This window comes from Vollenhovia emeryi, unplaced genomic scaffold (assembly GCF_000949405.1).
Source record: "Vollenhovia emeryi isolate VEMERY1.0 unplaced genomic scaffold, V.emery_V1.0 DF939127.1, whole genome shotgun sequence".
Classification (NCBI taxonomy): Eukaryota; Metazoa; Arthropoda; class Insecta; order Hymenoptera; family Formicidae; genus Vollenhovia; species Vollenhovia emeryi.
Window position 1 is genome coordinate 316,061 of NW_011967239.1, and position 25,505 is coordinate 341,565.

At 43.3% G+C, this 25,505-nt stretch overlaps 4 protein-coding genes and 1 non-coding gene across 6 annotated transcripts in view; 4 read left to right on the forward strand and 1 right to left on the reverse strand.

The window, feature by feature from the left end:
* LOC105568729 (putative oxidoreductase GLYR1 homolog) overlaps positions 1–17,613 on the reverse strand; it is a 42,611-nt gene extending 24,998 nt beyond the window's left edge. Inside the window, exons 1-7 of the mRNA XM_012024598.1 lie at positions 17,290–17,613; positions 17,148–17,184; positions 15,783–15,871; positions 15,569–15,695; positions 15,189–15,290; positions 14,865–15,059; positions 11,624–11,797 (exon numbers count right to left, since the gene is read on the reverse strand). Of these exons, the coding sequence (XP_011879988.1) occupies positions 11,624–11,797; positions 14,865–15,059; positions 15,189–15,290; positions 15,569–15,695; positions 15,783–15,871; positions 17,148–17,184; positions 17,290–17,324 (759 nt within the window). The 5' untranslated portion in view covers positions 17,325–17,613. The remainder of the gene's footprint in view (positions 1–11,623; positions 11,798–14,864; positions 15,060–15,188; positions 15,291–15,568; positions 15,696–15,782; positions 15,872–17,147; positions 17,185–17,289) is intronic.
* Positions 40–11,278, forward strand: LOC105568728 (leucine-rich repeat and immunoglobulin-like domain-containing nogo receptor-interacting protein 2). The gene is made up of 3 exons (XM_012024596.1): positions 40–3,101; positions 3,433–3,715; positions 4,017–11,278. Exons 1-3 carry the CDS (start codon positions 1,264–1,266, stop codon positions 4,665–4,667), a joined length of 2,772 nt encoding a protein of 923 aa, XP_011879986.1. The 5' UTR covers positions 40–1,263; the 3' UTR covers positions 4,668–11,278.
* A 1,203-nt stretch (positions 17,614–18,816) lies between the features above and the next one.
* Positions 18,817–21,262, forward strand: LOC105568730 (NEDD4 family-interacting protein 1-like). The gene is made up of 6 exons (XM_012024599.1): positions 18,817–19,029; positions 19,390–19,539; positions 19,622–19,762; positions 19,840–19,963; positions 20,037–20,222; positions 20,304–21,262. The coding sequence occupies exons 1-6, from the start codon at positions 19,003–19,005 to the stop codon at positions 20,405–20,407; spliced, it is 732 nt and encodes a 243-aa protein (XP_011879989.1). The 5' UTR covers positions 18,817–19,002; the 3' UTR covers positions 20,408–21,262.
* An 810-nt stretch (positions 21,263–22,072) lies between these two features.
* Trnaq-cug lies at positions 22,073–22,144 on the forward strand. The gene has a single exon. It is a non-coding gene; the product is annotated as a tRNA-Gln (tRNA).
* Positions 22,145–22,434: 290 nt separating this feature from the next.
* LOC105568736 (peptidyl-prolyl cis-trans isomerase D) lies at positions 22,435–25,503 on the forward strand. Of its 2 annotated transcripts, XM_012024616.1 has the most exons (8): positions 22,435–22,613; positions 22,928–23,158; positions 23,232–23,369; positions 23,784–24,076; positions 24,154–24,288; positions 24,381–24,632; positions 24,705–24,854; positions 24,966–25,503. In XM_012024616.1, the coding sequence occupies exons 2-8, from the start codon at positions 23,080–23,082 to the stop codon at positions 25,008–25,010; spliced, it is 1,092 nt and encodes a 363-aa protein (XP_011880006.1). In that variant the 5' UTR covers positions 22,435–22,613; positions 22,928–23,079; the 3' UTR covers positions 25,011–25,503. The 2 variants fall into 2 exon arrangements, with proteins under 2 accessions (XP_011880006.1, XP_011880005.1); XM_012024615.1 differs by lacking the exon at positions 22,435–22,613 and having other exon boundaries at positions 22,770–23,158.
* Positions 25,504–25,505: the final 2 nt, after the last annotated feature.

The window sequence follows — 25,505 nt, forward strand, 5'->3', positions numbered from 1 at the left end:
CCGCTCTTTCACAGCGGTTCTCTCGCCTCCCTCTCGCTCGCGCTCGGCGTCATCCCCTGCATCACTCTCTCTCTCTCTCTCTTGCATCCTGCTCGCAGAGTGCCGGGGCCGAGTCTGCGTCGGCGCCGAGCGACTGGGGGAGTCTCGGCGGTGTTGCCGGTTCGCTCGAACCGGTGCTCGCCACGAGGAGAACCCGCTCCGCCAGAGCCGTGGCCGGAGCTCCGCTCCATAGTCGGTTCTTGCATCTGACGCGCGGCGGGCGAACGCGGCCGGCCGTCGGGAGCGCGATATGCACGAGCGTGTCATGTGACACGCGTGACAAGTGGTGCGCGGCCGCGGCGTTGCTACACACGACGCCGGGGACGGTTATCGCGTGCGGCGGTAGGATAAGAGGAAAGAAGGAAGAGGCGGGACGAAAGAGAAGAGACAAAGAGAAAGGGGGGAGAGAGAGAGGAGGGATAGACTCGAAGGAAAATAAACGTTCTCGCGTACAGTTGTTGCGTGCGTGCGTGAGCTCATCGGTTTAACGTTCTTCGTGCCCCTAGCCTGGTGTTCCCCCCCCCCTCCCCGCGAGGTCGAATCTGCTCGTCGGTGCCGGTGCGAACCACGGTACGCGATAAGGTACGGTACGGTACGCGAGCAAATATGTTACCGGCGCGACGTGGCAACAGTACGGACGGACGACGACGACGACGACGACGAGCCACCAGGAGCACCATCCACGCACCGTCATCCGTCGAGACGCCACGACGCCGGACCGTTCGCGTACGGTCGGAGCCCTGAGACTCCTTTCTCTTCGCGTTACTGCCCGTCCAGTGTCGCTCCCGTCGGGGGCGATAAATTCGGGATAGCCTGCGGGGAACACGAGCGTGATTCTCGGCAGGTAGGTAGTTGCAAGGCCCTCGAGGGTTCTTAGGGCTGCGTTAGGCTGGCGAGCGCGACGAGCACGTGGTCGAGTGATCGATATATTTAAACTGCTAGCGGTAGAGTGGAAAAGAAAGAGAGAGAGAGAGAAAGGAGAGCGAGAGATAGGAAAAGTGTAGTCTATTTACGGTAAATAGAATCTTTGTCCTTCGGTCGGTCGACGGCATAAAAAAAGGTCGACACCGTCGGGCAAAGAGAGAGAAAGAGAGAGAGAGAGAGAGAGAAGTGCGGTTCGCAACGGGCCGTAGTTGGAGAAAGTCCCTCGCGAGGAAAAGCCCACCCGTCAGGACATGGGAGATCGCTGTACCCGTGCAAATCATCACATTGCAGGTTTTAGGAATGCGGGTGGCGAGGGGAGGTGATGGCCCGCGCTTGAGGTGGTTGTTGTTTCTGGTCACGGTGGTGGTGGCGGCGGTGGTGCGGGTCGCGGGTACACCCTCGGACACGCTGCCGTCGTTGACGGGCGCGTCCCTGCCGTCGTCCTCGCGAGTAGAATGTCCAGATGGGTGCGAGTGCGCGGATCATACCAAGCACGGCGGCGGCGGCAGCAGCCTGAGATGCGCGGGGCGCGAGCTGTCCGGCCTCGCGCTGCCGCGAGACGTGACGAGCGTGTCGCTGAGGAACGTCCGGGTGAGCGCGATCCGGGCGACCGTCCTGGAGGGAGTCGCCAGGCTGCGAAGTCTGACCTGGTCGTCGAGCGGCGCCGAGAGAGTGGAGGCAGGCGCGTTCGGGGCCGCCGCGCACCTCGAGCGGCTCGATCTAGGTGATAATCGACTGGCCGACCTGCCGTCGGGAGTCTTCCATCCGTTGCATCAACTCCAGTACCTGAACCTCACCGGGAACCGGCTGACCGCGCTGCCGCAGCAGCTGTTCCGCCATCTAAATCGCCTCCAGGAGGTCCGCCTGGCGGCGAATCTGCTCTCCGTACTCCCCTACCAGGCGTTCGCGCCCACCAGGGAGCTCGTGCGGCTCGATCTCAGTGGTAACCGGCTGGTCTCGCTGCCGGACCATAGCTTTCAGCCGAATCGGCAGCTGCTGGAGCTGCGACTGGCCGGCAACCGCCTGACGAAGCTGCCGTCCCGGCTCTTCTCCGGCTTGGCGCGGCTCAAGGTGCTCGATCTCGCCGACAACGAGATCGACGCGCTGCCACGTAGCCTCTTCAGCCACCTCACGGCCTTGGAGCACCTCGATCTCGGGGGCAATCCGATCGCGCGTCTCTCCGACACCGCGTTTCAAGGCCTCGCCAGTTTACGATGGCTCGATCTCAGCCGTTTGCCGATCTCGTCGCTGCCCGGTGACGTCTGGCGGCCTGTCAGCAGGCTGAGGACCCTCCTGCTATCCGGGACCAAACTGGAGAACCTTCGGAACAAGGATCTGGCCGATCTGGCCGAGCTGGAGACCCTGGAAGTAACCAACGGCACGCTGCGGGAGATCGGCCAGCTGACTCTCAACGAGACACCGTCCCTGCGTAGAATCGACCTGCGCAACAATGATTTGACCTTCCTGCCGGCGAACGTGGCGTATCTGCCGTTGCTGGACGAGCTGCAGCTGCAGGGTAACTCGTGGGCCTGCGACTGCCGTATGTTTTGGTTCGTCAAGTGGTCGGAGAGCAGGGCGCATCTGCGCGCGGCCTTCCAGAGCGGGCTCAAGTGCGGCCACGAGGGCGACGGCACCGTCGACATCCTGCGGACGTTGCGCTACCTCGAGTGCAGCCCGCCGAGGCTCGTGCGAGCTACCAAGACCCAGCAGTACCTCCTCCTGAAACCGGTGCTGCTGGAATGCGAGTTCAGCGGCAATCCCGCGCCCTCCCTCACCTGGGTGACCCCGAGCGGCCTGGTGCTACACTGGGTGCCGGACCCGGGCTTCCCCGACGCGTTCGTCGAGCATCCCAAGGTGCACAGCTGGCGGACGGACCGGCCGGTCGTCGACGACGGGCGCATTCGCGTCCTGGAGAACGGCTCCCTTTACATCGCGACGCTGATGCGGCAGGACGTGGGCAAGTACAAGTGCACGGCGGTCAACCCGATCGCCAACGAAACCGTCTACGTGACGCTGCACATGGACCCGATAACCTTGCACAACATCAAGATCTTTAGCATCGTCGTCGGCGCGCTTTGCACCTTGGCGTTTCTTCTACTGACGTTGGCGGTGCAGCTGCTGCGGTATATCTTGTTGAGGTGAGTATCCAGCAACGCGGAGAGTTAGTAATTGAGAATCAAGCGTAATTACGCTTGATTAAGTATTAAGAAGCCATGTGTACTCTCTTCTCGTATGCTATTTCTCGCGCGACTGCGTCAAACGCATACGCTCGTATTGTCGGCTAATAGAGCCGTTAACTGTCCGCGTGAACAGGCTCGTCGAGAGCTTCAACTTTGACGAGTAGAGCGAACGAGTCGGCGGAAGGTCAGGACGCGCGATCGATAACTCCACCTGACGATTCCGACCAACTTTCTATATTCCTTTCGCAACCCTCTCGTTAACGTTCTCCCCCACACGAATCTCCCGCAGGTGCGGATGCATCAAGTGGTGCCTGTGCTGCAGACACGTGGGCGTGACGCCGCGGGCTAAGCAGATCTACCAGATGCTCGACAACATCGAGCAGTACAAGAGCCAGCAACTCGAGAGACTGAGGGAGAACTACACGCAGCAGGTGCACAGAATTAAGGACAATTGCGTTCAGCAAGTGGAATGGATCCGCGACAGCTACGAGGGTCAAATGCAGCATATACGAGACATACGGGACTACGGTACCACCCACCTGACCGCGCTGAGAGATCAGTACTACGATCAGGTACGATACGCCGTGGGAATTCTCGCGTGGAACCGTGCTTCGTCGTAATTGGTTCAATTTCTTTTCTTATCGAATTCACTTTCCATCTGATCTACGTGATCCTCTTACAACGCGCGGCGAGCCTGTTACGTGCGAAGTAGTGAAACATTCATTAGACACATCGCCGTGCACGCCGTCGCTTTTCAACATTCGACGAAACGATTCTCCGTCGAGAGAAAGAAGTAGCGAGATAACGCGAAATATCGTCGCGTGTACAAATAGATACGCATCTAGCCGCGTCTATTTTGTTGCTCTTCCGCAGGTGAAAAGGGTGCGGGACTATTCCACCAGCCAGCTCAACTGGGTACGCGAGAACTACGTCTTCCAACGGAACAAGATCCGCAAGTTCAGCGCCCATCAGGTGTTGCGGTTGCGCGAGAGCTACAAATACCAGCAGCAGACGCTGGCCAAGGTGCTGGAGAACCTGCCGAATCTCTACTTCGACAATTGCCGGAGCGGCTCGTGCGGCAAGAGCGACTCCATGATGTTCGACCCTACCAAGGACGATCTCAACGGTATGGACACCTATTTCAAGGCGAAGATCGACGATCTGGTGGCGGGGGCGAGTCTGGAGGACGTCAACAGCGAGTATTACACGCCGACCGAGCTATCGTCGACCAGCCCGAACGCCCCGAACGCGTTAGAAGGTATTCACATCAATTATATCGAGGAAAGCTGTCCACCGCCGCCTCTTGGACCGCCTACAGTGTTGCCTGCTTCGGCGGTACTGCAATGTATCGACGAGTACGGCAGCACGTTGTCCGTGTACAACTACGAGAATGACAAGCCGATCTTCAGAGGCTCCAACGGTACAGTCTTGGCTAAGGAGCCTCGGAACGAGATTCCGGAAGTCCTGGGGCTCTTAGCACCTAGCAACAGTCTACCTGATCTTCCACGCGAGACTAAACTCTAGCCGGCAGAAATTAAGGCGCATTAAAGTGGCCAAGAATGGGTTCCTGCTATCATTTAAGTTATCAGAAACATACAAGAGGGAGGGAATTGTTCTGGGACAATCAACCGGGAGTGGAGAATCGTCGTCATCCTGCGTCCGATAAATTGGGAATCGCATCTTCGATATCGAGGAAACTGCTCGAAGCTTCTTCCGCTTGTGATTGAGGACTGATTTGAGGAGAGTGCCCTAGGAGATAGTTCGACAAGTACTCGTGTCAGTGCCAAGAAACGGGAGATCCTTCCTCTGTCGAGATCGATGACTGTCGATCGCAAAGAAAAGTGTGTGCGTGTGCTAAATCTAGGAGAACAAAAAAAAATTACGGACAGTTTCCAAGGGCTTTCCTTTACATGATCGACCTTGCAACCTGTCCGCCTCTTGTTAAGCAACCGTGTGCTTTTTCATCAGTGTCATCGTTTTTGGATGACTGTTATATCATCCGAGGGGATAGAGGAAAAGGCGCGAATTGCATTTCGCGTCTTCATCAACTCGGCTGTAAATTAATTTCCTCTTGCAAGCGCGACGAGAGAAGCAAAGTAACTTCGCCTAGTTGTCAATTCCATGAATCTTGAGATTGCGAGTTCCGCAAGGAAACATTCTCAATCCTTTCTGTAAATAGGCGTGCGTGAAAGTTTTATGTATCAGTGATATACCGCGAGAAAAAGTCGGATTACCCTCTCATTGCGAAAGACTCATGAGGCGGCGAGATCGACACGCCCGCAATCGTTCGTTTTAATTGATTTCGTCTTCTTCGTCTTGATTTTCTCACGAATAAAAAGCGACGAAAAATATTAGCGTTCGGTCGTGCTCGAATCCTTTCCCATCTTCTTCTTTTTTTAACCGCCTTTGTTTAGCGTAGTAGGTTACAAATCGTTCGAGACATAGAAGTATATACCTATCGAAGAGAGAAAAGAAGAGAACATACCAGAAAGTAACCAACGTACGTACTTAATTTTTTTTAATCATTACAGCGATGTAATATCTTCAACCGGTCGGGCTTATCATTCGCGCAAAAAAAAACAATGAAAGGGAGAGGAAATTATAATTAAGAAAAATTATATTGGCTGTTACATCTTTCGTGCTGAAACAGCGTTTCAGAGAAAGAAACTTCTATGTATGGATTTAGTTGCAACAAAGTTGCTCTTATACAAATTTTGCAAAATGCGCCCCTTTGTTGAATAAATCCTGACGAATCGTCGCCAAGTATCTACATCTTCATCCCCTATCCAAGTTCCATCTCGTAATAAGACTTTGTAGAAAAATATACTGAAAACTTAATTTGTTCTTAAAAAAAGCATGCTAAACAGAAAAATAAGAGCTATTAAACAACCCGCTAATTAGCTCATTGCTAATTAGCAAGTTGCTAACTGTAAAACATTTAATTAACACGAACTTTAATCATCGATAGGATATATGCAATATCATTTAGAGTTACACAGAGATGGGAGCGACGATTGAAGGAAAATAAGAATAGTTAATATAATTTATAATTCGATTTAAATTTTTCACTTGTGCAAAAGATCTAACAACAAATTTCAGCTCCAAATTCTGTAGCCAACTATCTACAGAACTGAAAGTTCAATGGTAAATTTTTAGAATATAAAATAATTTTAAAGTAAATAATATTAATATTAATTATATTTTTAGCGTAACAGAAGTTTTATTTCGAAAGTTAAAGCTCTGTCCTGAAGAGGATTAATATCAAACTAATTTTTGTATGTGGAATTAAATTTTTGTTACTTTATATTCTTCAAATCTAGATTTTATTATAATAGATTAAAATTCACAGGGCAATTACGGGAAAAAATAATTTCGTTCGTGAAAAGCGACTTTGCATACAAGTGATTAATCTCGAATTATTTCTTGAAAGTAATTTCGTAGAATTTTGTGATATATAAATTACATTGTAAACGATAATTATAGTTTACAATGTTACAGTTTGTTCTAAATGATGCATACAAATGCGTCTCGCGGTGAGGTATTTATTTTTCTAATAGACACGCGTAAATTTGCAAAGCAATTTATGATCGAAGGACGTAATATCTCGAGAGATCCCTAGGTTTAGATATTTATACGGACCTAGTCCGTTCTCGTTTGGAACTCGTAAATCGTCTCGATCGAATCGCCAAGAACGCAATACTTTCGCGTTGGAAAAATCACGCGATGAAAAGGCACGTGCGTACCGATTATCTAAATAACTGCTGCCGATCGTAGAAACAGCTGAGTCACCACGACAACGACACCAATGGAACGAAACGAAAATGACCGCGGCCAGAAGAGCGTTGTCGTTATTTTTCGATCGCGTCAGCGAGAGAGATAAAGTTTTATCGTGCTTCCTCCGTTAAACGGAGGGGGAAGCCACGCGCGGGATACGCGAGACGAAGCAGAACCACGACGGAAAGCGTGTAGTCAGTCCCGGTATCGTGGTGAGAACGTAAGGGGAATTCTACTCTATGTCGAGAGAAACCTGATCGGGCTAAGTACAGAGAAGTAGGAATCGATAGGTTGTCACAGGCTCGAAATTCGATGAAGCTGGAGTCGACGTTTTCTCAGTGAAAATTTGAAGCGCAATTATCAAGTCTCCAAGCTTATTTTTCAATTTAATTAATCGGCGAAGCCCATCATGGAGCAAATTAATGCATTATTTTCCACAAGTTATCCACGTCTCGCAGATCGGTAGACTCTATGAATCAATCAGAAAGCTTTTAAATAAATGTAAACATGTGTGGGTGATAAAAAATGATTCGTGTCATTATCAGAATTCGAACTCGCGTCATATAATTTTATATAGCAATATTTTCTTCAAGTAAACTGACCGCTTAAATCAGACGATTTTTAACATACATAATCGTTTGATTTTAAATCTAACGTGAATCAATTAAAAACATCAAAATTGATAACTCATCATCAAAACTATCAGTTTTGTGATTGTCGAGTTCTGCTTGCAAGTATATACGTTGTATAATTATAACACGAATCTGTAATCACCGCGGTGTTTCTCATAGCGTTCACAGCAAGGCAAACATATAAAATTGTTACGTGAACAGCTTCTGGCTTCTGACTGAAACACGTAAAAATGTGGACACGGTAAGAATATAAAGTTAAATCGTAAGAGCGTTCTAGATATACCAGAGTATCGGACTTCAGCATATCTTGCTAAATAAAAAATGTTTATTTCAGTCAGATATAGAACAATTTCCAATATATATCTATATCAGCTACAAAGTTAACAGAAATTGAATCCCATAGAGAGATCTTTATTTAAAAAATGAATTTTCACTTATATGATATTTTTTATATGTAAGTGCATTTATATGAAAAAATACTGTTGTTTAAATAAGAGAAACCTAATCGTTGCATAAATATTTAATTCATATAACCGTCGAGATAATTATTTCTGAATTTCAAAGCTTAATGGGAGACATTTATTCGAGCTTTTACTAAGAAAACATCTCCATATTCATCAAATTTTCCGACCGCTGACTCCCTATCTTTCACTCGAAATTTCGCTGCGCAATCGATCAACCTAATTGTACCCAGTCTCATAATTCTCGATATTCGCGTGCGCTAGTTCAAATCAAAGTTGTTTTCGCTCTAATTTACGTAGGATTGATTGGCAATACAAACAAGATTATACCATTTATGATTACAGACTCAATTCGCAATGTTATTACGAATTTAGACAAATTGATATTTGATGGCTCTGCATTTTTTACTTGTAACAAGCTCCATTTCGAAACCAAATTCATCAAAGGCAATAGTTGCGTGTGTACGTGTGTTTACACCAGTTTTGGTGGATCACGAATGATAAAATAGATCAGGCGGCGTACTAAGAATCTTAGAAGATATTATTTGTAATTCTCTAAAAGTGGCACAATTGTGCAAATAACAAATAATCTCTAACAACGCTGTTCCAAATAATTCTATCAAGGCTTTTGACAAAGCTGGGAGTCAATTTGCAATTACTCTCTATTTAAATTGCTCTAGTTCCTCCTCCCGATATTGCGGCGATAGTCTTATCGTTCGGACAGTTACCGAACTATCAAATTCTATCTAATTAGGTCGATGAAAAGGACGACAGAAACGAACTTTTGATGTAAACTTTCGAGAAGAGCAAATAAGAGCCGAACTATAGGCATACAAGTATACAAGCCCATGTCGATATAATTGACTTCTCAATGCTTGTCGAAGTGAATCGATCTTGACGGTGAACTGAAGTAAAACATAGTATTAGAGAAATATTCCAGTAACAGCATCCATGATAATTCCAATGAAAAATGGAAGCAATTCCATTTGTATTAACACGTTTATATTTATCTGCGGTTTGACTTTTATCGGCTCTTCTATTTCGGAGCAATTTGCTAATTGTGTTTGATGTCAACGAAGGAACCACTAACGCGCGCAAATGCTGTCATCATCGAAAGTATTTGGAATTAATGTTCAATTAATAATCGTCAGTTTGATATAAATTCCATGATTATTAAAGGTCAGTGTTTAATCTTTTCTTATGGCTAAAACGCTCGACTGTGGATAAACCAATGTTGTTTCGTGGTCCCTTCATGTTACGTCATTCTCCTATTTAAGATTATTATATAAACACTTGGAAGAATGTAAGAGGAAGTAAACTGGTGCGTTCACCTGGCGTACGTCTAACGTTAATTAAACGAGTATTATTGCGCCCGAACGTTTCTGGGAGCGACAAAATGAGGGAGATCTGAAATCTACTACGCTTAGAGAATAGTTTAAAGTTTAACTAGCTATTTCTCGTCATGGCACATCGAATCTTAGACGAGAAAGTCTTTTCTCTGTTCCTTCCTATGTCGAATGCTCGTACTTATGCTTCCAGCATGTATATTTTTTATACGATGTCATTTTTAAACCGCGAAGCCTTACCAGAGGGGTAACGCACGTGCAGCGCGTGCAAGTTAAAATTAATGATGCAAAAAAAAACCCGCGCTATCAATGACACTGATACAGGCGCGCGAAAACTGAAGTGTGAATCACGCGTAGTTGCTTTCCAGAAATGATTTCTCGCGTTCCAGTATGTTACATCGACAGCGGCATAATTATTGTTAAATGCGAGCGGTGCGCTCCATAGTTCTCAAAAACAATTAAGAGTACGTTGCTTTAATGACATTAAAATATGAATATCTTTTTCGCTGAACATTTCATAAACGTTTCCACATAAAACGCATAATTTTTGGCATTATTTTCTCTGACGGATAACGAGGAGGCTTTGTCGTCATTTTTCTCAAGGACCGCAAAACGTGCATTAAAAATTAATTATGCCATTGTAAATCGAGTATTTTGTCGTAAAACTAGATAATAGATAACAGAATTTACTCCATCTGACTTCGCGAATGACATTCTCTGTCACCGGGATTAAATATTAGAAAAAAAAATTTTGTAGCGAAAATTTATGTGTTATAGAATTATATGTACTGTATATAGGAATGTGTTTATCTTTAGTGACGTGACAGTGAGAGGAAATGTATTTTCTTGATATGCAAGACATGTCCTGAGTCTATCGACCGCTCGTTCGGGACATCCTTGCGTAATTTCGATACTATATCTAACGAGTCTTTTAAATGCTGTGATTTGTGAACTTTCGAAGAGAATATATCGCGACGTAAATTATCGATGTAGAATGGAGCTTGCAATAATGTTATCCAGTATGTTTATTGAATGTACAATAATAAATTGCACAACGTCGCGCAGAACAGAGACGTTTCTTCGGAGCGACTGCGAAAGTAATAATCACTCCGAATACGCAACTATACTAATTTGTATGAATTTTCATTATCTGCAAAAGCTTTACTGAAAATAAATTATGTAATAATCAAAGTAAAAACTTATAGCGCGTGTTCCACGAAGTGATGTTTGCCAGTCACTTGAATTTGTTAAAAATATCGACATTGTATGATGTACCACAAATTACTTGTGTTACAGTTCAATATTTGGAAACCGGGAACCAAAGCAGAGAAAGGCCGACGCGCAAATTCTTTCTTTCACTGAAGCGCAGTTTTCGTGTTACCGGGGCTGTCATTGATTTTGACGATCGTTAAAAAGACCAAGCAATCCTCACGGTTATCTCCGCAGGAGTACCGTTCAAAGTCTCTCACATGTAACTTGCCGAGAAGATCTAAAACCTTCTAAAATTTAACGCCTAAAAGTATCTTGTCGAGCTTCCCATCGGCAGTCTCCAATTATTTACTCCGAGATAAACGGATGCATTGAAAGAAAAAACTACCGACGAATAACTACGGCGGCATAAACTGTCATTTCCTACGTCGTAAACTTATGGGTTGCAGAACAAGCAACGCGCGGGGAGAAACGATCTAGATCTGCTGTTCGAACATTATTCATGTTGGAAAATTAAGAGAGACCGAGCGGTTTAATCGCTTTAATGTTCCGACTGAGCGATATAAAAAGCCATTTGTAATGAAGCGAATTATTCGCTTTTGCGGAAGTAATCCCGAGATTATTTCTACCGACCGAAATAACGACGTCGGCGAATCTGCTCAACTTCTATTCATAGTTTTCGAAGTTAATAAATCTCATTGTTTATTGCGGTACTCTTGATTTCCTTCAACAACCCTCTTTCGTAACATAACGATGTATGTAATGATCTATCGATACTTGATATGTCACATTTGAAGACAAAATTGTCAAGGCAAGCATAATTAATTATAATAAAGTATAAATCCATAATCAGTAAAAGATCATGTACACGTTATCGAACACGTATTAATCTAAACCGTTGCATTAATTTCTTTTTAAATCGTAAATAAATATATTCCTTCAAAATTTTCATTGTTCGTTCAATAATAAACGCTTTGAATTATAATATACCGCATCGACAGAAATCATTAGCGCGTGATCTTTTAGGGGGGAAAAAAAGAAAAGAAATCGGTACATACCTTTTCTGGCGTCCGATTCCACACGATCACACTATGACCACTGTTGATCAAGTTTTTCACGATTCCGCTACCCATAATGCCGAGTCCAAGAAAACCAAATTTCAGAGTCGATGGAAGGATATTCTTTTCCTTGAGAGTTTGAGACATCGTTTCGACGTCTAAGGGTGGAGTAATCTGCGAAACAAGGTAAAGGAATGTCATGGGAAAGGAATAATACGCAGTTAATCTTAATACTTTTTTTATCAAAGAGAAATAATTTTGCGAGTTCTGCGTCATCCTTAAAAAGTATCTTTTCTCGATGACAAATGTTACTTCTATAATAGACGATTTAATTACTCTAAATCTTCAAATTGTCGATAGATAGTTCGATAGATAAGTCGGTAGATAAGTTCAGTAAATAAATGAAATTAAGAAAATTGTAATGATTGCAGTGCAATTTATCAGGGATAGAAAATTAACTTAATTTCTGCATTTTCTAACAAATTAATTTAATTAAAAAATTAATCTAATTAATTTCTAGTAAAAAAGAAATAAAATCTGATTTGCAGTTAGTTGCTATTTCAAAGTCATTTTTATAGAATTTTCATTACTTTTTAAGTCAGAATATTTGCACTAAAAATAAAAAATTATTAAAAACTTTTTCAAAGAAGTTCGATGAAAGAATTATACGTTCTAAAAAAATGTGCAGGTGCGAAAAGATGTAAGATGTCTTTTTAGGATATTTTATAAAAGATGTTACAAAATTGACTTTAAAGTATCAATTATTAAAATATCCACTATTAAAATGTAAATGTTTAAAAAAAACTTTTTTAAACAAAATTCTATGCATAACATTTATCATATTTCTATTTTTACAATATAATTAGATAAATAGAAGCGTGTTTAATAAATATAATAAAAAATTAATAAATAATACCTTAATAATATAACAAAAATAAATAATACCTTAATAATATAACAAAAATAAATAATAGCAAGAGTCTCTCAAGCTAGAAATATCTTAGCGATTGATTTGTTTTTACTATCGCTGAATTTACATGAACTTGCTAACTTATTCTAAACCGGGTGGTGGGAGAAAACAACCGAAAATAAAGAAACGCTTCGCTCATCGGTTACATAGCTCTAGTGTCTCGCTACGATAAATTCTCGGCAGTTCTACCAACATAGAACGCGCGCTATATGAACTTCTGTACACTTAGAAAAAGCATTAAAAGGAATTTAGATGGATCCTTGAAAGCATTGAAAAAAAAAACTGGACGAATCCTTGAAAGTATCAGAGGGTATTAAGAGGAATTAGATGGATCCTTGAGTGTTCGAGGTTGGCAAATTGCGCCTATGGATAAACTCCATCTTAAGCATATAGTTAAATATAATTCCGATAGTGTTTATTTAAATGCAAAATAAAATATTAATTCTTCAGACTTTGCAAAACATTTTTGCAATAACACTGCGCGACAAGTATGAACTTTCTTTAAAGGGTTGGGAAATTTCTAAAACAAATAGAAAGTTTTCGTGTTCCAGAACACATTCCTAACAGGTTCTTTTTGCTAGGTTAGCGCATTTAAGCTTTTTTTTCATTGAGTAATAAGATGCATTAATTCGCTGAGTTGTATAGTAGTAACCCGACTATGAGGTATTAAATGTTGAGCGTCTTTTTCACGCGTGATGCTCATTTTTAGCATCAAAATAGATCGCGTGCTTAAAACTGCCTACTACCCAATGTCGATTTTAATCACGTGATCTATTATGGCGCTAAAAATGAACGTCGAGCGGGGTAGTGAAAAGGCAACTTTAAAATTGGCTATAGGAACTTATTGCTGAAGTTATTTTGAGAGACAATTAATGTGTCGGAATTGGACGAGCGCGGTGCACGCTTTCGTCAAGTTGACATGCCTATGGAAATAAGGTATAAAGGGAAGAAATTAGATACTCCGCTGGGGGACGTTTGGCTGAAAAATATGAACGCCGACAGCAATACAAATAACGATAGCGACAACGATGCAAACGTCGATATTGACGGCAACGGAAGCAGTGGTAGTGACAGCAGTGGTAGTGACAGCAGTGGCAGCGACAGCTGACAACGACGCTGGACGAAAAAAAATTTCCTAATCCTAAAAAAAGGCTCCCTTATCCTAAAAAAACCGAGTGTAAAATTTCGGGGCCTATTTTAATTATTTTTAATTATATAAATTTTCTGGTCTTTACCTAACGAAAAGAGGCTTAAACGCGCTAAGCTGGCAAAAACCCCGTTAGGAACGTGTTCTAGAGCACAAGAGCTTTTCATGTCTTTTGACAATTTTTCCATCCCTTTTTGGCATGTCGCACAGTGTAATGCTTTAAATATTAATACTAAAGTTATGAAACCAACAGGTGGTAACGGGATCGCCTTGCGCCTAACTACGGTACTGGGATGCACCGTCCTCGTATACGCGTGGCTGTGCGGGTGTGTAGACATTTCGCGTGCATATATATCGGGTTGATTCTTCATTTTATTCTTAAAGGTCTTTAGGAATATGAAATGAATGTAATTTAGCCCTGTATTCTATAAGACTTTCGTTCTATGAATTCTGTAGCTCCGTTAATTCTTTCTTCCTCTCGCTCTTTCTCTCTTGCTCCACAGTACTACACAGCGCATAGAGATACAACGTTACAGAGCATTTTTACAGAATATACCCCTTAAGTTCAAAGGACTACATTTTAGCGCTGAATGCGCGATAAAGCGTTCTAATATTCAAGAATAAACTCAATATTTGTTTATATCGAAATATTGTGCATATAGAGACTCGTATTCATAGCCCGTACTTACTTCAAAAATGTCTTAAGTAACGTCTTAAGATACTATTGAGCCTATGATTCGTTTGTGACAATTCAACATTATACTTAAGACAGTCTTACATGTAACAACGGATCAGGTGTGGTGACACGTGGTATAAGCAATCGATTCGTAGTCGATTTAATCCCGGGTTCAATTCCCGATCTTCACCTCCTATTTTAATTTTATGAGAGGTTGAAAAATTAAGGGTTTGTAGGGGGTTGCAAGGGGAAGATGATTGGCACGATAACCCGTTTTGAGAACTCGTATTTCAATATTGAAATCAGGTTTATATGTCGCCTAACACTGGCATTATTAAATTCTATTTATTGTCTATCGGCTGGACTTCAATGATATTAATAACCAGGGCAGGATAAATAAATCTTTTAGATTAGTAATAAAGATATATAACAAATATTGATTACTTACAGGTCTGGTGATATTTGCCGGTCTGTTTAGAAGCGAGTCCGTTTTTCTAGCCGGGGTAGAGTGATTCATAGTAGGACTGACATTGTCGACTCTGTTGCTATTGCTGGTACTTGATTCCCTACGCTGTTTTTTAGCTGGTCGACGATCACCCGTACCACTGTCGCTCAGACGCTTCGGGGTTCTCGTAGTAGTCTCCTGTAGCAACAGTTTCTCAGTTTGCATATATATATATATATGTATATATATAAAACGCAATTGAAGAAAGAAAAGACATATTTTAACAGTCGCTGCTGCTGAGAAACGGAAGATAGATTCGCTGCTGACCTTGCGCTGTTTCGGCGTTTTGACGACGGCCTTCTTCTCAGTTACGGTGTCTTCCTTAAGTCTATCGAACAAGGAATCCGGATCCAAGCCATCCTCGAACACCTGATGTATCAATACAGGAGATTCAATCATTTTCAGTGTAACCAATATCACTTTCAGTGATGAGTATTTTATTTTTTATTTTACATTTTCATTTTACATTTCTAGCTTTCATTCTTAGCTCAGTCCTACATAGATACAAGATATTGTTAATTTAATATTCAGTTAAATTCGTAATGTATAGTCATTAGAATATTGTTTTAATACAACTACTTGCCATTAATATTAAATTATCTCAATTATCTACAGATAACTATCAAAGATACGTAAGTCTCGCTCACCTCTCCTTTGGCGATAAATTCTTCTATCGCTTCCACCGCATCTTTGAACGCGCCAGATTTGCTAGATTTCACTAAAGTATCCTTATACTCCTGGTACGGCTTGATGTGGGATTCCTCTATCCATGCGCTACGAAGGGAGGAGATCGTCAAGGATTACAAATCATAGCAGCGTTCTCCATGAATAAGATAAACGATATCCGTAAACAGAACTTACTAATTGTTTGTCCCAAAGAAGAAGATGCACTGTACTGGTCCCTTTTTAGTGTTCGCGGGCTTCTTCAAGTCCTTTGAAGGAACTGACACCTTTGCATGCCATTATGATATTAATATTAATGCCCATTATACAAAACTAATAGAATAATGTAACAATCGCTCTCTCATCGTGAATTCCAATTCAATTTACAATTTGTTTTGGGAAACGTCACAATAACATCGGAATATGAAATAGACACGTTTACTAGACGATTAATATTAACAGGGTGCTTTACATACGGCACAATTGTTTCATCTAGCCGTCAGTTGGAAACCTTTAGTGCTTGTCCGCGCGTTTTTACAATTTTTCAAAGAGACAAAAGTAAATTTCGCTCAAGCAATTTCTCGCGCGTACGCGCTTCGCTCTTAACATTAAGACGAGATTTCTCGAATCGCAGCGTCTCCCGCGTCCGGTCCTCACGTTCGTAAATCGCCTCCCCCCCGATCTTCGTACGCCCCTGCCGCGCGCCGGCGGTTGCCGCGTAAACGCACTTGAAAGAACTTGCGAGCCATCCACATTTCCTACACTCCATTATTCCTCCCCTCCCTTCTTCTCGCGCGAGATACGAGTCCCAGGGCGTTCGTTTAATTCGATCCCGTGTACAAAGTAGTTTTAAACCCGGCCAGTCCGAAGACCTACGGACCGCGCGGCGCCGGCCGCACAGTTTTTCGGTCGCGAACACGCCGGGCCTGTACTTGCTTCAAACGCGGAAAGCGGCATCGGCGGCATCGGGGGACGAGGCGCAGATCGCGGGCCCGCTCGCTCCGGCTCATACGGTTGACGTCACGCGCGGCTTCCGCCAATCGGAAACGGGGAGACGGATTACGCGGGACAAATTGTAAAGTCTCGACGAGTCAGCAGGTCGCGCTCGATCCCCCCCCCCTCGCGCCCTCCCGCCCCCGCCCCACGCCATAGAAATTTCGAAACCGCTGCGAGCCGGGGAACGGGAGGGACGCGGCGGGGGGAACGCGGCTCCGCGGAGAGACTCGCGCGGTCGCACGCGGGATTTAGGTTATAAGCCCCGCGGTTTGCGCGCCAATTTGAATTCGAAGGTCGGGTGTGGCGGGAGATAGCGCCGCGCCGCCGACGTTGCGGCGCGGTGGCAGGACGCGACGCGGCCGCGGGCCCCAGTGGCGTCGACAGCTGGTGCGCTCCGTCCCGGCGGCGAGCGTCGACGAGGCGTAACGACGCGAGGACCGCCAAACGCGAGGCGAGGGCAGGTAGACGGGCGCGCGCGCGCGCACAAGCGGCGTTAACGGGAAGAGGTTCGCGAGCCCGCGTTACGACAGGCTCGGTGACAGCGGAGGGGGGAGGGTACCTACTTACCCGGCCGGGCCACGGCGAGAATCCCTTCATCTTCGCCCTGAAAGCCAGAAAAAAAAACAGAGAAACGGGGAGAGATTAGACAGTGCCGGACACGCCAGACTACACAGATCGCGTTACCGCGGTCGCACTTTTCAATACGCACCATACCAGATCACCCAGTTTGAATACTTCCGACATCGCGAGGAAAGGACGCAAAGCCAACCAGCTACAGCGAACGTCAGCGAGCGACTGACTTGCGTTGCGCCGTAGCGTCGTTTGTGCACGGCGACGTGTGCGCAGTTGCTCCCTCTACGCGCCGTTCCCTTTTTCGAGCGTCCCCCCCCTGCCCGCCGCACGACGCCGGACGCTGGTCGAGTGAGCGACCGTGTCGCGGGTGGACGATGCTTCAGCGCGCGGCGCGTCCAAGTAAAAACGCACGGGGCGCGACCGATTAACGACGAACTGCGCCGCTGCTCGAGAGAATGACGACGAACGGCTTCGACGCCGCCGACCTCGGCGCTTCCGATGCGCGCGCCACTTCCGGCGACTAGGCTCCCGTCCTAAGGCGACGACTCGCAACGCGCGATCGTGCACGACCAATCGGCGCTTGGCGCCCCGTGTCCGTGTCGCGATTCGAATTTGCGGGGACGTTTCTTCTTAAAAAATTTATTTTCTCACTGGACCATCGGCTACGTCCCGACATCCGACGTATTGTATAACAGTACGGGAATTCTGGCAGAATTATTCTGTAACTTGCAATCGATGATTTTTGGTATCGTTAAAGGCCTTCACACATAAAATTCCGTAAGGACGTAAAACGTAAGCGTAAGAAAATCAACAGATTGCATTTGCTACTGCTTGCGTTATTGCCTTACGTTCTCGACTGTGATTGGTTGACTTTGGGCCGTGGCACACAAACGGCCTTAAGCAATAAGACGTAAGCAGTAAACGAATTGACCAATCATAGTCGAGAATATATAATATGGCTGCCATAATTCTCGACTATGATTGGTCAATTCGTTTACTGCTTACGTCTTATTGCTTAAGGCCGTTTGTGTGCCACGGCCCTTTCTTATGCTTACGTTTTACGTCCTTACGGAATTTTATGTGTGAAGGCCTTAACTAGCGACAGCCAATGGCGAGGACGATCTTCGAGAAAGGCGCAGATTTTCATTGATTGTTCCCAGTTAACGTTATCGAAAAACCTCGACAGCAAGTTACAGAATTCCCGTACAGGCCTAATATTACATTTGCGTACGACACATTTTTCAAGTGTGTTGATTGACTGCGGGATAGTGAGATTCTCAAGTGTCTAGAAAGTTTTCTATTCATCAGCCAATCAACACGCTTGATACATTTGTCGTGCGACATATGTAATATTAAGCTTAGGGCCAGTTTCACAAACATCGGTTAACTGCTAACCGAAGATTAATCGATTTCTCTGTCTCTTCTTATAGCGTTTTCGATTTGCTGACTCGACCCGACTCCGAGTCAGAAAATCGAAAACGCTATTAGATAATAACACAGAGAAAGATAGTAAGTGGACTAATCACCGAGGGGGAAATTGCTCCCTCCAGTTAATTCTTTCCACGATGCTTTTTGCTCCGTGTCGCCGGTGCGATCGGAAGTTCCGATTCGGAACTCGCGGGAGCCTGCGGTCCGTCGCGCGAGAATGATAGACGTCGCTCTAGACGGATCGCCAGCCGTCACGTCGGTTACGACTTACTTACCAGCTGTCAGGCATCGATTGCGAACGCTTTTCACTGTTGTCTCCGACTCGAGCAAGGGTGTCTCGCGTCCCGCAAGCGCGCACCGTCCCCCGGGGAGAGTTTTCGCGACACCGTCCCACGGCCGCGCCGCGCAAATCTGGCCGGAAATGGACAGTAACACCCGTCACAACACGGTACGTCCACCCATGACGAGCGGCCAATGGTTCCGCGTTCACCTTTCGCCCCTCGGTGTGACACTCCTTTTTCCCTTCGCAAAATGTATACGTCGCGGTCGCGACGTTGACGCGGCTCGCGCGGTTCTCTGCAATTTCTTCGTGCGACCGTAGTCTGTTTCGTCTCGGGCGGCTCCTGTCCGCGGCTCGTCGTCCCGTCTCAGCCGTCTCGCACGCGAGAAAACAACCGTCATTGTTGTCTGCAATCCGGCCGGGAAAGATGTGCACTCCGCTCCCGAGGAACTACGTCGGTCGCCCTTGCCGGTGGCGGGAGTGACATTTCGTGGATCTCGTGTATTTATTGAAATCTGTTTTCCACAGCTGCCTCAAACGGGTGCTGATACCGGCGGCGAGACGTCGAATCAGAATGAAGTTCCTACGGTTACTGTAGCGATGCCGTTTATGCAGGTCGACATGCTCGGTCATTCCGGAACGTCCACTGCTGCTGCACAGGCTCTGACAAACCGAATGGTAATATTACGTAGATACAACGTTATATAAAATAGATACGGTGTTGCGGTTTAGGTAGCTTGACTCGATAAAATGTATTTAGGTTGACGGGGAAGATATTCCACCTCCGAAACCAGACTTCTCCGCGCCACCCCCTTACGAAGTAGCCACCAAATTACCCAGTTATGAAGAGGTTCAGCGTGAGAAGACTCTGCAGGGCGAGCCACAGCCTCAGATACACATGGTATGTGACATATCTGTAAATCGAAACGTATTTCTTGAGGAGTACCTTCGGAATATCTCTAAATCTTTCCCTTGCAGCCAGGAAATATGAGACCGCCACAGCAGCCTCTTACAATATTGGCTATAGACACCGAGGCTGCGGAAGGAGATCCAGAGAGCGGGCTGCTCGGCACAGATTTTATGTTCTTCACGGCGTTTCTTGGTGGGGTGCCTTCAGACAAAATCTAATATCCTTACCGGCGGCAGTGACGCGCATTAACGTATCTCTCTTACAGTCGCATTCCTATTCAACTGGATCGGATTTTTGTTACTGATGTGTTTCTGTCACACTATTGCCTCTCGTTACGGCGCGTTAGCCGGCTTCGGATTGTCTCTAACAAAGTGGACGCTTATTGTTAAACACTCCACCGATCTTGCTTCGCGAGAGAACTCATGGCTGTGGTGGTTGATAATGGCATTCGGTTTGTATAAAGTTGCTTTAAGAAACCTGAGCCAAAGGTATCCTACAAAAGGGTTAATTGTAAAAACGTTTATATTTTCAGGAGTTCTAATTTGCGTACGTGCCATCATTCAATATTTAAACATCAAACGTGGTTGGAGATTACTGTCCGGGAGCGCACAGGAGCGTCTACTTTTTTTCTATTAAAAAAATCCATTGAATCTGCACCTTTTTTTCTTTATACAACTTGGCTTTAGAGCAAACAGCATTTCTATGTGGGGTCGTATTTGTATAATATATAATCAACTTTCTTAAGGAAGAGCATCATGTAGATCGTAATATATATCGTATCTATATAGAACCAAAACAAGAATGTTTTTAATGATTTGCCAAATTTTCTGTGTGAAACTGATACAGCGCAAATGAAAAGAACATTAAAGGGAACATTAATTGGTTCGTTATTTGCGTACACACACACTCACACACATATGGAAGGCATATGCTATTTTATGTGATGTTATATATGATAGGCTATGGGGAAAAAGAAATGTACATTTTTATTGCTCAAAATAATATGAACAATGCTTTAAGTCAATGATCTTATTCTTTTTAAGTGTTGTTCGTTTGAATGCAGATTGCTGAAGAATGTAATCGCGTGGAGCACATGTCAAATTGCAACTTGTGCAAAATTGACGAGTCAAAATGAATCGCATGAAGAGACAAAATATATAATTCGTTATTATTTCCGAATAAATGATAAACAAAAGTTTTCTGATACTATATAATACATTTTAGCTTTAGAAAAGCTTCTAGAAACTGACTACTTACGAAGTATGATAAGTGTATTAATATCTTGCTTGTTTATATAGTATTATAATTTATATAAATATATATATATATACATATAGAGAATTCTATCGACAAAGAATTCTTAGATATAAATAAAAAGTAATATTACATATATGTATTAAAATTTATTATATAAAGCAATATGCGATTACATGTTATTCTGTGAGAAATTTCATTGTTATATTCATTACAACGATAAAACGAAAAGCTAGACATTCAGAATTTTATATCTCCCTTCTTAACTTCCATAAAATGCAATTTTTGAAACTTTGGAAAATTATTAGAATTTTTCACCTCCTTGCCGATTATATTCTCTTTTGTATTTTGTCAATTTTTTAAACTTGCTTTTCACGATTAAAAATTTTGAATTCTTATAATTTTAAATAGTGTGAAGTCCACTGATTATATTCTCTAGGTCAATTTTCAAGACGTTCGATTTTCCCCGATTTAAAATCTCAAATTCTTCCAATTTTAGATAGTGCGACCACTTCGGATCGCCAATTGTATTGTGATACTCTGTCAATATCTGAAAAATTTCATTATTATAAAAATAAGTTGCTAACAGGCAATGAGAGTAACATCATTAACTTACTTTTATTCGAGAGTCATATTCATGTGTTTTTTATTTTTACTTATTACTTTGAAATTTCTTAATGCATGTGAAAGTGTAATGGGATATGTTTAGTTACAAGACAAGCGTTTTTGTAGCTAATACACATTTTGTTATACTTAAAAAATTTGTATATGTATATTACTAATAACATATATGTGCATGTTACTTATATAAAAATTTTTTTAAAGCAATAAATTTTCGACTTACATGTTAAACATATGCAGATACTTTTAACCAATAACTCTGCCATTTTATTTCATAAAGTCTTATCTTTACGTCTTGGCTAATTGAGGTTCGTGTCTGTACTTCGTGGGGTTCGAGTCTTTGCTAAATAGGACTTAAAATTCTGTTCAGCAGGGGTGGTTTTGCTAAGTTGGTATATGTACTGTCCAATAACGTGATACACGAAAGGTCCCATGGTGTAATGGTTAGCACTCTGGACTCTGAATCCAGCGATCCGAGTTCAAATCTCGGTGGGACCTATAATTTTTGAAAACGCAGATATATATCTTTTTTTAAATTAATATTCAAATTGTTGTATATGTGCGATATTGTGGCACGTGTGCGACTTTAATTGTTCGCTAAGAAAATGTTAAAAATTGTACATGTTGAACCAGATGGGTTTTCCTTCTGCATTTTATTTGAGAACGATGGAAAACTGTAGCAAACTAATTTATTGGGACTTAATATTTTTGACAACGGCCTTCACAATAGTCAGTCTAACGAAAATCACGAGGGGACACGTTCGAGTCGCAGGCTCATGCTCCGAAACGTTGTGTATACTATACTTGGATGTTTAGGACATCAGTCGATTTGAAATTCTTGTGGGGACAAAGGACTCCCGAACTCAGGTCAAGAAGCACTGCCGTTCTTAGATAGTATTCTTCACGCCGCCTTGAATCTACTCATTCGACTCCACCGCTCCAGTTCTACTCCTGCGTGGTAAACAAGGTAAATAAATTAAACGCGTCGATAGTTTTCCGCGCGAGAATTTTGATTGTGTCGAAAAAAATCTTTATTTTCAAGCTCGGAGACAAACTAGCCGTGCACACAGACGATTCAGAATCATTAGTCTGTCGTTAGATACGCGAAATAGAAGTAGCGTGAGTCACCCTGTATAATGCGGCGTCTCTACAGTGTCCGAACGTTCTATTCTAATCCGTCGCGTGCCACCGTCGCGGTTCCCGGAGTCACAGGTCGCGTCTCCGTATCGAGATGCGTGTACATACATGTGATTATTTAAAATGATCAACTTATTGTTCGAGGAGAGGCGTGTACGGAGCAGCCGTGGTGACCCGAGGCGAGTAAGAAAAGACTCGTGGAGTCGGCTGACATTTGCATCCACGCGGGACGCGAGTTTTCGTCGCAACGGTGATCGCAGCGAGAGGGAGGAAATAGGAAACGGCGCTCGGTGAAGATGACTTGTGACGCTCGTCTGCTCAGTAACGAGCTTAATCCCGTGGTGTTTCTCGACATCGCGGTCGGCCCCGAGAAAGGTATCCTCGCGCGAGGTTATGCCTCAGTTCCACCCGGCGCGAACGGCGGCTCACGTTTCTGTTTATTTTCTAGTGGGAAGAGTCATCATAGAGCTGTTCAACGACCACGTGCCGCGAACCGCGGAGAACTTCCGCGCGCTGTGCACCGGCGAGAAGGGCGAAGGAACGAGGGCGGCAAAGCTACATTACAAGGGCAGCTTCTTCCACAATGGTGCGTGCTTCCGGAATCCCGAGTGTCCGGCTCTCCGCCGCTCGATGTAACTGCGTCCCAGCTCTATTGACGCTCTATCACGACAACAGCGCACTTTTCCACAGATCTTGCATTAAATATAGATCAATTGTTTATTTTCTTGAAACCGAATGGAATTGGAATTCCTCTATATAAGGACGAGTAGAATTGGAGTTCAATTTATTGAGATAGTCGCTTGTCGTGTACAATTCTGTATCGCTGCTGTCAATATCGTTGAAACTCTAGCTTGTCTATTAATTTTTTTAAGTCTGGATAAAGTTGTATTTCTTTTAAGGCTGAGCAGAATTAAATTTTAGCTTATTACGACAACTGCCTGAAAAATTTAATTAACGTATATTATTTTGTATACATATGTAATATTGTATTGCCACACAGCCATTTCGCAGCTCATGGTCCTGGGTGGTGACATTGTCAAATTCGACGGCAGTGCTGGAGAGAGTATTTACGGCCCTCACTTCGAGGACGAGAACTTTTTATTGAAACACGACTCCCCTGGAATACTCAGCATGGAGAAGCCCGAGGCAAAGCCGAATACCAACAGTTCCCAATTTATTATCACCACTAAACCGGCGAAGCATTTAGATTGCATCAACGTAGTATTTGGAAAGGTCATAAAAGGCTTGGGCGTGGTGAAAGAGATCAGTAAAGAGCCGGAAATTTTGGTTCAAGTAAAGCTACTTCCTAAATCACTAAAGACAACAGCTTTCTGGATCTATAATATTTGTCTCGCGATTGGTTTGTTTAGAAAATATGTATAATTGATTGTGGAGAATTGAAAAAGGGCGAGAGTTGGGGACTGGAGGAGGAGGACGGGACTAAGGACATTTATACGCCGTGGCCAGAAGATCTGGATTATTATTGCTACTTCGACAAGCTTACTGTAAATTGTCATTCATATATTATTCCTGAAAATTGTTATTTACGTGTTGACGTGCGAAATTATACCTTAATTTCAATCCGTTTGTTTTTTAGCACGCGAACCTGGAGACAGTAATAGAACATATAAAAGAATCAGGAAACCATTATTTCAGACAGAAGAACTTTGCGGACGCCGGTAGAAAGTATAAGAAAGCATTGCGATATTATTCCTGGATGCGCAAACAAGATATGCTAGATACATTTTATACCTCCCTGACGAATCTTAAGTTAGTTTTATTACTTAATTTATCTGCTGTGCATTTAGAGCAGAATCAGAATTCTAGCGCCCTAAAGCTCTGTAATGACGTAAGTAAATGTATCCTGTAGAAAGAAAATTAGAAGTATTGGCATTATATCTCAGCATGCTACTTATTTCAGGTTCTGCTAATGGATGAGCTAAATATTAAAGCGCTATATCGAAGAGGACAAGCTTTTTTGTCTATGAGGAAATACAAATTAGCATTACAAGATTTCTCCGAGCTGCTCGAGATGAGTCCTAGTAAGGAAGTCCTAATGGAAATGAGAAAAGTAAAAAAGATGAAAATTTTTTATTTAAAATCAGAAACTATTCCATTAAACATATGAATATGCTTTTCACTTGGGATTTTAATGTAAACTTTGTACATTTTTATTTTTTAGATAGTAAGACTCGCCCTCCCCTTGTCTGTGATGGATGTAGATTAAACAATTAATTTACCATTTTGTAGACTTTCGAAAATTACTAGAAGATTGATCAGAAAATGTGTGCCTCGTTCTTCTCGTTAATACAGGAATTATATGAAAAAGAAACAAGTGTTTTTTAACGAATTACTTTACCTTTTACTTTTAAGTAAAGCAATGACTAATTTCAGTAAATCAATATTCAGTGTGTCATATAATAGTGTATAACGTGTCATAGTACTCGTTATTAATGACTTTACGAAGATTTTAATTATATCAGAATTTAGGATGTATCATTTTAAATATACTTTTATCGTAAGCGCAATAAAATGACCACAATAAAAATCGTAAATGTTTAATATTCAAGCAATGTGTATGTTGCGTATATATTTTTTCAATACTTAGATAAATTAAAATGCAAATGTAAATAACATTAACGCACAATCGTAAGAAAGAATATGCTATTTTGTCTATAATTCATAAATTAGGGAATGTGAAATAAATACAATATTACAATTA